Consider the following 13,423-nt stretch of genomic DNA (forward strand, 5'->3'; position numbering starts at 1 on the left):
CTAACCTAACCCTACACTGGAGCCTAACCCTAACCTAACCCTACACTGGAGCCTAACCCTAACCTAACCCTACACTGGAGCCTAACCCTACACTGGAGCCTAACCCTACACTGGAGCCTAACCCTACACTGGAGCCTAACCCTACACTGGAGCCTAACCCTACACTGGAGCCTAACCCTACACTGGAGCCTAACCCTACACTGGAGCCTAACCCCATAATGGAGCCTAACCCTACACTGGAGCCTAACCCCATACTGGAGCCTAACCCTAACCCTACATTGGAGCCTAACCCTACACTAGAGCCTAACCCTAACCCTACACTGGAGCCTAACCCCCTAACCCTACACTGGAGCCTCACCCCATACTGGAGCCTAACCCTAACCCTACATTGGAGCCTAACCTTACACTAGAGCCTAACCCTAACCCTATACTGGAGCCTAACCCTACACTGGAGCCTAACCCTAACCTTACACTGGAGCCTAACCTTACACTAGAGCCTAACCCTAACCCTACACTGGAGCCTAACCCTAACCTTACACTGGAGCCTAACCTTACACTAGAGCCTAACCCTAACCCTACACTGGAGCCTAACCCTACACTGGAGCCTAACCCTAACCCTACACTGGAGCCTAACCCTAACCCTACACTGGAGCCTAACCCTACACTAGAGCCTAACCCTAACCCTACACTGGAGCCTAACCCTATACTGGAGCCTAACCCTAACCCTACACTGGAGCCTAACCCTAACCCCTAACATTGGAGCCTAACCCTACACTGGAGCCTAACCCTAACCCTACACTGGAGCCTAACCCTATACTGAGCCTAACCCTAACCCTATACTGGAGCCTAACCCTACACTGGAGCCTAACCCTAACCCTACACTGGAGCCTAACCCTAACCACTGGAGCCTAACCCTACACTGGAGCCTAACCCTAACCCTACACTGGAGCCTAACCCTAACCCTACACTGGAGCCTAACCTTACAACTAGAGCCTAACCCTAACCCTACATTGGAGCCTAACCCTATACTGGAGCCTAACCCTAACCCTACCCTGGAGCCTAACCCTAACCCTACACTGGAGCCTAACCTTACACTAGAGCCTAACCCTAACCCTACACTGGAGCCTAACCCTACACTGGAGCCTAACCCTAACCCTACACTGGAGCCTAACCCTAACCCTACACTGGAGCCTAACCCTACACTGGAGCCTAACCCTAACCCTACACTGGAGCCTAACCCTATACTGGAGCCTAACCCTAACCCTACACTGGAGCCTAACCCTATACTGGAGCCTAACCCTAACCCTATACTGGAGCCTAACCCTAACCCTACACTGGAGCCTAACCCTACACTGGAGCCTAACCCTACACTGCCAACCATCAACAATAAAGGGGAAAGGGTGTTTTTGTGTCATTAGTCTAGATTGTCTAACAAGCTTATTTAACATCACTGAACAAACTACGAAGGGTATCTGTAGAATGACAGTTCATGCCTGCTACACTGTGCCGTGTGTGTGTGTGTGCGAGTGAGAGTGCACGTGAGTGTGTGTACAAAGTGTGTCTCTACTCAATGTGTGATATCACACAGCGAGAGGGGCCAATGACCCCAGGGTGATTATTACTTAATTAGCCAGCACACGTCAGCCTCTCTTTGTGTCTCACACCAGCCCTCTCTTATCTGCAGGGCCCAGCTGGAGAACGAGAAGAAGAAGAGGGAGGCCATAGAGCGAGAGAAGGAGCAGATGGAGAGAGAGAAGCAGGATCTGATGATGAGACTCTACCAGTTTGAGGAGAAGACCAAGAAGGCAGAGAAAGGTATGCCCGGGGAGAACAGGGTCTGACTGGTGAGGACACTAGGGTCAACCAGAGCACATTTATCACCTAAATGTAGGGAGATGTGTAAGTAAGAGAGACAGAGAATGTGTGTGTACATGCGTTTGTTGGTGTGTGTGCTGCGTTTTCATGCCGCATTAAATAGCTTAAAACAGTGAATATATTTGAGAAGATTACTCTGTTGACAACAATTTGCATTTAAATAGTTTTAAAATTTCTATTGAAGTTCTGTTTTACTGGAAGTAGTAGTATACAGCTATACCTTGTGCTATGTGTGACTTTATGTCCCGGTGAACCTTGGATAGCCCAGCGGTATTGTTTCTGCATGGTTAGATATCAGTTATCAGGTTGATAAGGCATTTACTGACTGTCAATGCTTCCTCATCGACCTTTATTTGTAACCTTATATATTATTATACTATACATGGGTCGTATTCATTAGGCATCAAATGGAGGAAAAGCTACTAAAACAGGAAGGGACTACCTGAACGTGTCCAATAAGAAATGCTTGCTTTTTTTTCTGTTGCAAAACATTTCTGTAATGTTTTGCTACGGTGAGCCCAAATGAATATGCCCATGGTTTATCTCCATATTCAGTCTAGCAGACAGCGTATACCTTCTGTCGGATTTACTTAACCGGATTATTATTGTATTATTATTTCCATGAATAGCTGTGGAGAGGGTTTAGGATTACATCATGGAAGTAGAACAACCCTGTAACTACAGTAAGTGCCTGGTGGTTCCATACTATCCATAATGCAATCAAACATTTCTTAGATTTTGTACTTCGGTTTGAAGCTCTGCTTCAGAGGTTGGTCCTTTGTCCTTACTAACATTTTAAGTGTAATGTTAGAGAGTTGTTAGGGTGGTTCTGATTGTGATGTTAGGGTGGTTCTGATTGTGATGTTAGAGTTGTTAGGGTGGTTCTGATTGTGATGTTAGTTGTTAGGGTGGTTCTGATTGTGATGTTAGTTGTTAGGGTGGTTCTGATTGTGATGTTAGTTGTTAGGGTGGTTCTGATTGTGATGTTAGAGAGTTGTTAGGGTGGTTCTGATTGTGATGTTAGAGAGTTGTTAGGGTGGTTCTGATTGTAATGTTAGAGTTGTTAGGGTGGTTCTGATTGTAATGTTAGTTTGTTTTTGACCTTATGTTTACTATGTGGTTGTAGTGTTTGTCTAAAACTATATGCATTCCTTAGTGTAGTTCTGTACCATGTCTAGTACTATGTGCTTCTTAGTGTAGTTCTGTACTATGTGTTCCTTAGTGTAGTTATGTACTATAACTAGTACTATATGTGTTCCTTAGTGTAGTTCTGTACTATGTGTTCCTTAGTGTAGTTCTGTACTATGTGTTCCTTAGTGTAGTTATGTACTATAACTAGTACTATATGTGTTCCTTAGTGTAGTTCTGTACTATATGTGTTCCTTAGTGTAGTTATATACTATGTCTAGGACTATGTGTTTCTTAGTGTAGTTCTGTACTATGTCTCGTACTATATGTGTTCCTTAGTGTAGTTATATACTATGTCTAGGACTATATGTGCTCCTTAGTGTAGTTCTGTGCTATGTCTAGTACTATATGTGTTTCTTAGTGTAGTTCTGTAGTATGTCTGGTACTTTATGTGTTTCTTAGTGTAGTTCTGTAGTATGTCTGGTACTATATGTGTTTCTTAGTGTAGTTCTGTAGTATGTCTGGTACTATATGTGTTAGTGTAGTTCTGTAGTATGTCTGGTACTATATGTGTTTCTTAGTGTAGTTATGTAGTATGTCTGGTACTATTTACTATATGTGTTTATGAATATCTCTGTCTTGCAGAAGTGTATTTGTCTTTTATCTGTCAGTGTCTCTGAGTCTGACCTGCATGAGGAGCATGTGTTTGGGTGTTTTAGGTGTTTTCCAGGTCGTCTTTGATGCCTTACTAGTCTGTATCATGTTAGGCTACTATCAGATCTCACAACGCCTGAAAAAGTGTTAAACCAGCATCTCTGAAACCACATTGGCTTCAAGTTTCATGTTTTACTTGTCACATGCACAAGTGCAGTGGAATGCTTAACTTGCAAGCCCTTCACAACAGTGCAGTATTCAATATTAAATATATATTCTGTACTCTCTTCCCCTCTCTCTCTCACTCACTCTCACTCTCTCACTCCACTCCAGACCTGCAGGAGCAGATGCAGCGTGCCATGCAGCTGGAGGTGGAGAGGAGGATGGCGGAGGACGAGGCTGCCCGCCTGGAGGCTGAGCGTCAGGCCGCCCTGCTTGCCAAGGAGGAGCTGGCCCGCCACGCCCAGGACCAGATGCACAACCAGGAGCAGCTGGTGAGAACCACCACACAAACATCATACAACAATGTTATAACATCATACAACAATGTTACAACCATCTTACAACATCTTACAACCATGTCACAACCATCTTACAACCATGTCACAACCATCTTACAACCATGTCACAACCATCTTACAACCATGTCACAACCATCTTACAACCATGTCACAACCATCTTACAACCATGTCACAACATCTTACAACCATGTCACAACCATCTTACAACCATGTCACAACATCTTACAACCATGTCACAACATCTTACAACCATGTCACAACATCTTACAACCATGTCACAACATCTTACAACCATGTCACAACATCTTACAACCATGTCACAACATCTTACAACCATGTTACAACCATGTCACAACATCTTACAACCATGTCACAACCATGTCACAACATCTTACAACCATGTCACAACCATGTCACAACATCTTACAACCATGTCACAACCATGTCACAACATCTTACAACCATGTCACAACCATGTCACAACATCTTACAACCATGTCACAACCATGTCACAACATCTTACAACCATGTCACAACCATGTCACAACATCTTACAACCATGTCACAACCATGTCACAACATCTTACAACCATGTCACAACCATGTCACAACATCTTACAACCATGTCACAACATCTTACAACCATGTCACAACATCTTACAACCATGTCACAACCATGTCACAACATCTTACAACCATGTCACAACCATGTCACAACCATGTCACAACCATGTCACAACCATGTCACAACCATGTCACAACCATGTTACAACCATGTCACAACCATGTTATAACCATGTCACAACCATGTTATAACCACGTCACAACCATGTTATAACCACGTCACAACCATGTTATAACCACGTCACAACCATGTTATAACCACGTCACAACCATGTTATAACCACGTCACAACCATGTTATAACCATGTCACAACATCTTACAACCATGTCACAACATGTTACAACCATGTCACAACCATGTCACAACCATGTCACAACCATGTCACAACCATGTCACAACCATGTCACAACCATGTCACAACCATGTCACAACCATGTTATAACCATGTTATAACCATGTCACAACCATGTTATAACCATGTTATAACCATGTTATAACACAAACCATGTTATAACCATGTCACAACCATGTTATAACCATGTCACAACCATGTCACAACCATGTCACAACCATGTCACAACCATGTCACAACCATGTTATAACCATGTCACAACCATGTTATAACCATGTTATAACCATGTCACAACCATGTTATAACCATGTCACAACCATGTTATAACCATGTCACAACCATGTTATAACCATGTCACAACCATGTTATAACCATGTCACAACCATGTTATAACCATGTCACAACCATGTTATAACCATGTCACAACATCTTATAACCATGTCACAACCATGTCACAACCCCCTATAACCTTACTGCACTGTACCATAACGCTCCCATGTCACAACCCCCCTATAACCTTACCTCACTGTACCATAACGCTACCATGTCACAGCAAATTGAAACCCTGCTATAACCTTACTATACTGTACAATTCTGAAATTGACCTATCTGTGACACAAGACTGTGTTAGCCTGCTGAGCTTAAGCCTAGACACCACCTCTTCAACATGTAAAACTCCAAACCTCACCTCACTAGCGCACTGTGCAGAGCTGAAATGAACTCCTCCATGCAGCACTGAAGACTGCGCCTCTGTACCTTACTGTAATAATGTCCTTCACCACAGTAAAAGTGGACTACATCCCTTTATGCCAGACAGTGTCCACTCCACCCTGCTCTGCACCCTGCACCCTGCTCTGCACCAGACATTTACATTTACATTACATTTAAGTCATTTAGCAGACGCTCTTATCCAGAGCGACTTACAAATTGGTGCATTCACCTTATGACATCCAGTGGAACAGCCACTTTACAATAGTGCATCTACATATTTTAAGGGGGGGGGGTGAGAAGGATTACTTTATCCTATCCTAGGTATTCCTTAAAGAGGTGGGGTTTCAGGTGTCTCCGGAAGGTGGTGATTGATTCCGCTGTCCTGGCGTCGTGAGGGAGTTTGTTCCACCATTGGGGAGCCAGAGCAGCGAACAGTTTTGACTGGGCTGAGCGGGAACTGTACTTCCTCAGTGGTAGGGAGGCGAGCAGGCCAGAGGTGGATGAACGCAGTGCCCTTATTTGGGTGTAGGGCCTGATCAGAGCCTGGAGGTACTGAGGTGCCGTTCCCCTCACAGCTCCGTAGGCAAGCACCATGGTCTTGTAGCGGATGCGAGCTTCAACTGGAAGCCAGTGGAGAGAGTGGAGGAGCGGGGTGACGTGAGAGAACTTGGGAAGGTTGAACACCAGACGGGCTGCGGTGTTCTGGATGAGTTGTAGGGGTTTAATGGCACAGGCAGGGAGCCCAGCCAACAGCGAGTTGCAGTAATCCAGACGGGAGATGACAAGTGCCTGGATTAGGACCTGTGCCGCTTCCTGTGTGAGGCAGGGTCGTACTCTGCGGATGTTGTAGAGCATGAACCTACAGGAACGGGCCACCGCCTTGATGTTAGTTGAGAACGACAGGGTGTTGTCCAGGATCACGCCAAGGTTCTTAGCGCTCTGGGAGGAGGACACAATGGAGTTGTCAACCGTGATGGACCACACACAGGGTCACTGTAACAGACCTGACAGTAAACCTGTAGTCTAGGGAGAAGACTATTGACAGACTATTGACAGTGGAACACTGAGGTGTTTTTACAGGGAAAAGATGGGACAACAGCCACTCTGAACCAACCCCATAACAGAGCAATGTGTCATGATAAACAGATAAAGACACAAGACAATAAGCCACTATAAAACACCAAAATGGTCCGTCTCTGTGAGGAAACAGAATGTCGGATACGCTACAGGGTTTGCTCTAATGGGGCTTGCTCAAACATGTAATGCCTCGCTATGAACCCATATATACAACAGGCACCACTAGTATGAACATTGCAACACAATCTACTGTTTCTCTCAACATCTCCTCAGCTTTAACTAGGTAGACTGGAATCTCCAGTGACTAAGCAGCAGTCTAGCCTAGCAACCTGTTGACTGTTTTCAATAGAGGCTGTGTTGGCCCTTTTTGGGCCAGACACCAATTTTACAGCTGAACACACTTGACAGAGGTGTTTTATGGTCAAGTGTGTGTGTGTGTGTGTGTGTGTGTGTGTGTGTGTGTGTGTGTGTGTGTGTGTGTGTGTGTGTGTGTGTGTGTGTGTGAACAACAAAGCAGCATACTGAGCCCTACAATAAGCACTAAGCACTACTCTACTCGAATGTACTCTACTGCAGGTCTCCCTGGTACAATGGTGTATCTACTATATGGCCCACATGTTTAGTCAGATTGGACTCTGGCCAGCCACAGCACATGTTTAGTCAGATTGGACTCTGGCCAGCCCCAGCACATGTTGAGACAGACTGGACTCTGGCCAGCCCCAGCACATGTTGAGACAGACTGGACTCTGGCCAGCCCCAGCACATGTTGAGACAGACTGGACTCTGGCCAGCCCCAGCACATGTTGAGACAGACTGGACTCTGGCCAGCCCCAGCACATGTTGAGACAGACTGGACTCTGGCCAGCCCCAGCACATGTTGAGACAGACTGGACTCTGGCCAGCCCCAGCACATGTTGAGACAGACTGGACTCTGGCCAGCCCCAGCACATGTTGAGACAGACTGGACTCTGGCCAGCCCCAGCACATGTTGAGACAGACTGGACTCTGGCCAGCCCCAGCACATGTTGAGACAGACTGGACTCTGGCCAGCCCCAGCACATGTTGAGACAGACTGGACTCTGGCCAGCCCCAGCACATGTTGAGACAGATTGGACTCTGGCCAGCCCCAGCACATGTTTAGTTAGATTGGACTCTGGCCAGCCCCAGCACATGTTGAGACAGACTGGACTCTGGCCAGCCCCAGCACATGTTGAGACAGACTGGACTCTGGCCAGCCCCAGCACATGTTTAGTTAGATTGGACTCTGGCCAGCCCCAGCACATGTTTAGTTAGATTGGACTCTGGCCAGCCCCAGCACATGTTGAGACTTATTGGACTCTGGCCAGCCCCAGCACATGTTGAGACTTATTGGACTCTGGCCAGCCCCAGCACATGTTGAGACAGACTGGACTCTGGCCAGCCCCAGCACATGTTGAGACAGACTGGACTCTGGCCAGCCCCAGCACATGTTGAGACAGACTGGACTCTGGCCAGCCCCAGCACATGTTGAGACAGACTGGACTCTGGCCAGCCCCAGCACATGTTGAGACAGACTGGACTCTGGCCAGCCCCAGCACATGTTGAGACAGACTGGACTCTGGCCAGCCCCAGCACATGTTGAGTCAGATTGGACTACTCTGCCCTGTTATGCTCTCAGCCCTGAATTAAAACCTGTAGGCCTCCACACTATCCCCTCCACCCCTCGCTGTCTCTCCATCCCTTCCCACAGACTTGTAGTCTTTTGTGTACTGTACCAAACTGTTTGTGACCTGTCACCCTCCTCCTCTATCTTCCTCCTTGTCTCTCCCAAATGTGTAAGTCCTCACCTCTTTCCCTTCTCTCCTCTGTTGTCTCTCTCAGGCCGCGGAGCTGGCAGAGCACACAGCTAGGATCGCCCTGCTGGAGGAGGCCAAGAGGCGCAAGGAGGAGGAGGCTGACACATGGCAACACAGGGTGAGTCGCCCACACACCTACATGAACAAATGCATGCACGCATTTGTACGCATGCACAAGCACGCACAGTTGGATGCGCACACACACGATCAGGGCTCTATTAAATCAGATCCGCTTTAGCCGGTATCGGAGGTGAAACTGCATTAGAGCTGTTAAATCCACAAGCGGCTCCCGGCACTATACCTAAAGCGGATATTGCCATTGGCTGCATGGAATAGCATTAACATAAATCCCATGCAGCCTTGTTTACAAGTTTGAACACTGGAATGTGAGATGTAATCTATACCTCCGTTAAGCTGATAGAAATGCTAATTACTTTGTTAAATAATTTTTCAATTTGAGCGTTATTATTTCTTGATAGCCTCCATTTCCTCGCTCAGAACTTCTAACGAGAGTGGGACGGCTGTGGCTTCGTGACATTGAACAAGGTCAGCTGCTCACCGATTTGACAGCACCAATGTAGTTACACCTCCGACAACGCCAATATATCAGCTATGCAGGTGTCTGCTAACGCCGGTTAACGCTTGATCTGATTGAGTCTAGGCCTATGCCACACAGTCAAGTAACTATAGTTACTCTACCTTTGATATGGAATCACTTTTTGCTGTGGCTCAAGATGAGAACAGGTTGTATTGTAATGTGGGGCATTCCACAGTGTTCTGTAGTAATAACCCTCTCTCTCTCCCTGTCCTCCCACCCCACCCCCTCAGGCTCAGGAGGCCCAGGACGACCTGCTGAAGACCAAGGAGGAGCTGCAAATGGTGATGACGGCCCCCACTCAGGCGCCCCCTCCCCCCATGTTCGTGGAGGTGCCCATGTTTGTCGACAACCATGACTTTTTGATGGTGGAGGAGCAGAACGACAGCGAGAACAACAGCACGTACAGTGCCGACCTGCAGAACGAGGGCTTCAACGACCACCGCCTGGAAGAGGAGCGCCTCACCGAGGCTGAGAAGAACGAGCGTGTGCAGAGGCAGCTCATGGTAAGAGCAATTAGTTTGCAGCAAGACGTGCAAATTTGCAGGGATTGGTTGGTTGCTTAATGGGTTGAGTATCACTTGATTGATCACTTGATTGATTGTTTAAATCATTGATTCATTAAATCACTCAGTCTTGAATCATATATATTACTGGTTGAAAATCAACCTACAGTTAAAGTCGGAAGTTGGGTGAATTTTGGCCCATTCCTTCTGACAGAGCTGGTGTTCGCCCACACTTTTTCAGTTCTGCCCACAAATTTTCTATAGGATTGAGGTCAGGGCTTTGTGATGGCCACTCCAATACCTTGACTTTGTTGTCCTTAAGCTATTTTGCCACAACTTTGGAAGTATGCTTGGGGTCACTGGTCGGAAATGGGTCTTCCAAATGGACAATCGTTAACTTCCTGACTGATGTCTTGAGATGTTGCGTCAATATATCCACATAATTTTCCTACCTCATGATGTCATCTATTTTGCGAAGTGCACCAGTGCCTCCTTCAGCAAAGCCTTTTCTGCCCCTATTGAGTCTGCTGCTGCGCTGCGCTTTTAGCTGATCCAACGTTACAACATGGCAATTGGTGCTTTGGAAACATGCTAAAGTACAGAATGACTGCTGGGAACATGTCTACAACTTCATCAGCAAGCTGTCAAACTATCTTAATTAAGTGCCAAGCTACACACTGTTTATCAGTATTGCCCAACATCCTTAGCTAGTTAGCTAAAATTCCATCCCTGCGTTTGTCAGTGAAGCTAGTTAGCAGCAGGCAGGCTACAACAAGCTAAATCAGCTGATGAGTTCACTGGCAACCGATATACTTCCACATATTTTGTGCAGGAGTAGAGAGATGTAATTTTGTTTTTACAACTTTCTCACTGTTTCATGGCGAGTGAGTCATGCACAAGACAGGTCACGGGAGACAAAGCTCGCAAAAAAAGTGTCGAGTGGACATCGTCTCAATGCTCATTTAGCCCAAAACACTTACAAATGTGTGATCACTATCGAACACAACAGCAATTGGCCATGTGATAAAGGGCTTAGGGTTCAAGTGTTAGGTTTGAGGTTCAACCTATGGCTGAGATGGATAGATAGAACGTCATTGCGCCCTAGCAGTCACATACTCAATAGAACCACCATGCGAAATAGGACCATATTCTACATTTTTTATTCATGTGGAATTAAATGAATTTGTCTTGTTGTTTTAACGGAAAACAGATAAATGCAGTTTAAAACATTTTTCCATTTGTCACATTGCTAATTCTGATTGGATGGTACAGAATTACATATATTTGTATATTTACTCGGTAGTCCACTACAACAGATAATTATAGACTAATAGGTGAAAACTACTTAGCCAAATATGGCATTCAAATTATGTTACCAGGGAGCTAAAATGGTAGGTGAAAATATCTGGTTAACAACTCGAGTTTCCCTTCCAGGAGAATGTGTCATTGTTAGTCTGGAATAAGCAGCTCTAGCAGAGGAATTTCTCTGTCAGCATTATGGTAGTTTCTCAGAATAGTGCGGCTTCTGAGCAGAAGTGAAGCGTTTAACACTGCATACGTACTATTTGTGTCTAAATATAATATATAGAATATTCTGGATATATTTATTGGATTATTATAAAGATCTGGTTCAAATCCAGATCTTCAACAGCTTGTTGTCCTGTTGTTCACTCATGTCCTTGGCATGTTCCTCCCTGGTTGACTTCTTCTTGACTCATCGTGTTCCTCCTTGCAGGCCCTGAGCTCGGAGCTGGCCCAGGCCCGCGACGACACTAAGCATACCCAGAACGATCTGCTCCACACGGAGAACGTGCGCGCCGGCCGGGACAAGTACAAGACCCTGCGGCAGATCCGATCGGGCAACACCAAGCAGAGGATTGATGAGTTTGAGGCCTTATAAGAAGGCCCCTCCCCAGAGGCCATGAGAGCCACACAGCCACGTACCCTTTCTGAATGGTCACTGAACTAATCCCTCCACTGCCACACACACACACACACACACACACACACACACACACACACACACACACACACACACACACACACACACACACACACACACACACACACACACACACAGGAGCAGTATAAAGAGAGTGAGTGATACACACATCTGCCTCACCACTTTTACCAGTTCCTCCTTAGTGAGAACTTACTCCTGTAAAAAGGCTTTTCAAATTCTTATAAAAGAACTTACTAGTGCCAAAATATATATTATTTTCTTTTAGCATAACAAATCTTCTTTCTGTTTTGGTTGTATGTAATTTAATGCGATCAAACAAAATCACTCACCATTATTTTTAACCAGGGGTGTGATGATGAGTTGTGGGACTACACAGTAATAGTACGCCATGATGTGCACCTGATAGACATCAAGTACAGCCAATCAGAGCCTTGCTTTTTGGTGTTTTCTTAAATGTGGTGTCAATTTTGAAAAAGGGTAATATATATTTATTTTTTTCTGACAGGGACCACTCAGAAAGGGGAACATACAGTATATTAACTTCATACTCTTACTTGCAGAAAAGTGTACTATGTTCTGTTTCATTGTGCTTTTCCATAATATTTGAACACTTTCATTTGTTTAATATTGCTCTACAGTATCTGGGAAATCATGAATAGTTTAATATTTATATGATAAATGGTTCATTTAAAAAAAGGGTTATTTCCTCTTGGTTTGTATATTTCTGCTATTCTACTAATGATCACAAGAACATTTAAAATGTATCAGGTTCTATATCAACCAAAATAATGATAGTTTTGTGTTTTCTTTTAGATCAGTAAATTAAAGAGATTTATTTGTAAATTATAACTTTCTTTTTTACTTTAGAACATATTCCACTGTATGTCATCAAATCAACTTAAGGAGACCATGCAGTTCACGGTAGCTAGCAGCATTTTGCCATGCAGTTCACGGTAGCTAGCAGCATTTTGCCATGCAGTTCACGGTAGCTAGCAGCATTTTGCCATGCAGTTCACGGTAGCTAGCAGCATTTTGCCATGCAGTTCACGGTAGCTAGCAGCATTTTGCCATGCAGTTCACGGTAGCTAGCAGCATTTTGCCATGCAGTTCACGGTAGCTAGCAGCATTTTGCCATGCAGTTCACGGTAGCTAGCAGCATTTTGCCATGCAGTTCACGGTAGCTAGCAGCATTTCCAAGGCATACGTGCATCTTCTCCAGGAGAAAAATGCTTCTACAAAAACACGTAGGACTCTATTCAGTCTGCATCACTGAAGCGTTACAGAAATGTAAAGGTCATTTCCGATTGAGCCGACACATGCAGCGTTTACCGGGAATACAGTCTCACCGTTCCCTCTCTGTGGATGTGTGCTAGACTCGGTTATTACTGACACTATAACCAAAACACAGTGCTGCAACTGGCCCGCTGTTCTTTATTTCAACTGGATTTTATAATGAGGTGTTTAGCATATTGGCAATAAAGATCTATGATTACAGCTTCATACTGTGTTTTCACTTTTTGATCTTCTGACTTGAGGGAGAAACGTTAGCTAGGGGTTAACTACAGGTTACAGAAACTCAT

The 13,423-nt window shown here is 45.2% G+C and overlaps 1 protein-coding gene across 2 annotated transcripts in view; it reads left to right on the forward strand.

Moving 5' to 3' along the window:
- ezrb (ezrin b) overlaps window positions 1-13,343 on the forward strand; it is a 55,405-nt gene extending 42,062 nt beyond the window's left edge. For both annotated transcript variants that reach the window (XM_046291208.1, XM_046291209.1), the window contains exons 11-15: window positions 1,685-1,815; window positions 3,991-4,151; window positions 8,805-8,897; window positions 9,608-9,880; window positions 11,616-13,343. In XM_046291208.1, the coding sequence (XP_046147164.1) occupies window positions 1,685-1,815; window positions 3,991-4,151; window positions 8,805-8,897; window positions 9,608-9,880; window positions 11,616-11,780 (823 nt within the window). In that variant the 3' untranslated portion in view covers window positions 11,781-13,343. The remainder of the gene's footprint in view (window positions 1-1,684; window positions 1,816-3,990; window positions 4,152-8,804; window positions 8,898-9,607; window positions 9,881-11,615) is intronic.
- The last annotated feature ends 80 nt before the right edge of the window (window positions 13,344-13,423 follow it).

This window comes from Oncorhynchus gorbuscha, linkage group LG12, assembly GCF_021184085.1.
Source record: "Oncorhynchus gorbuscha isolate QuinsamMale2020 ecotype Even-year linkage group LG12, OgorEven_v1.0, whole genome shotgun sequence".
In the NCBI taxonomy this organism is placed as follows: Eukaryota; Metazoa; Chordata; class Actinopteri; order Salmoniformes; family Salmonidae; genus Oncorhynchus; species Oncorhynchus gorbuscha.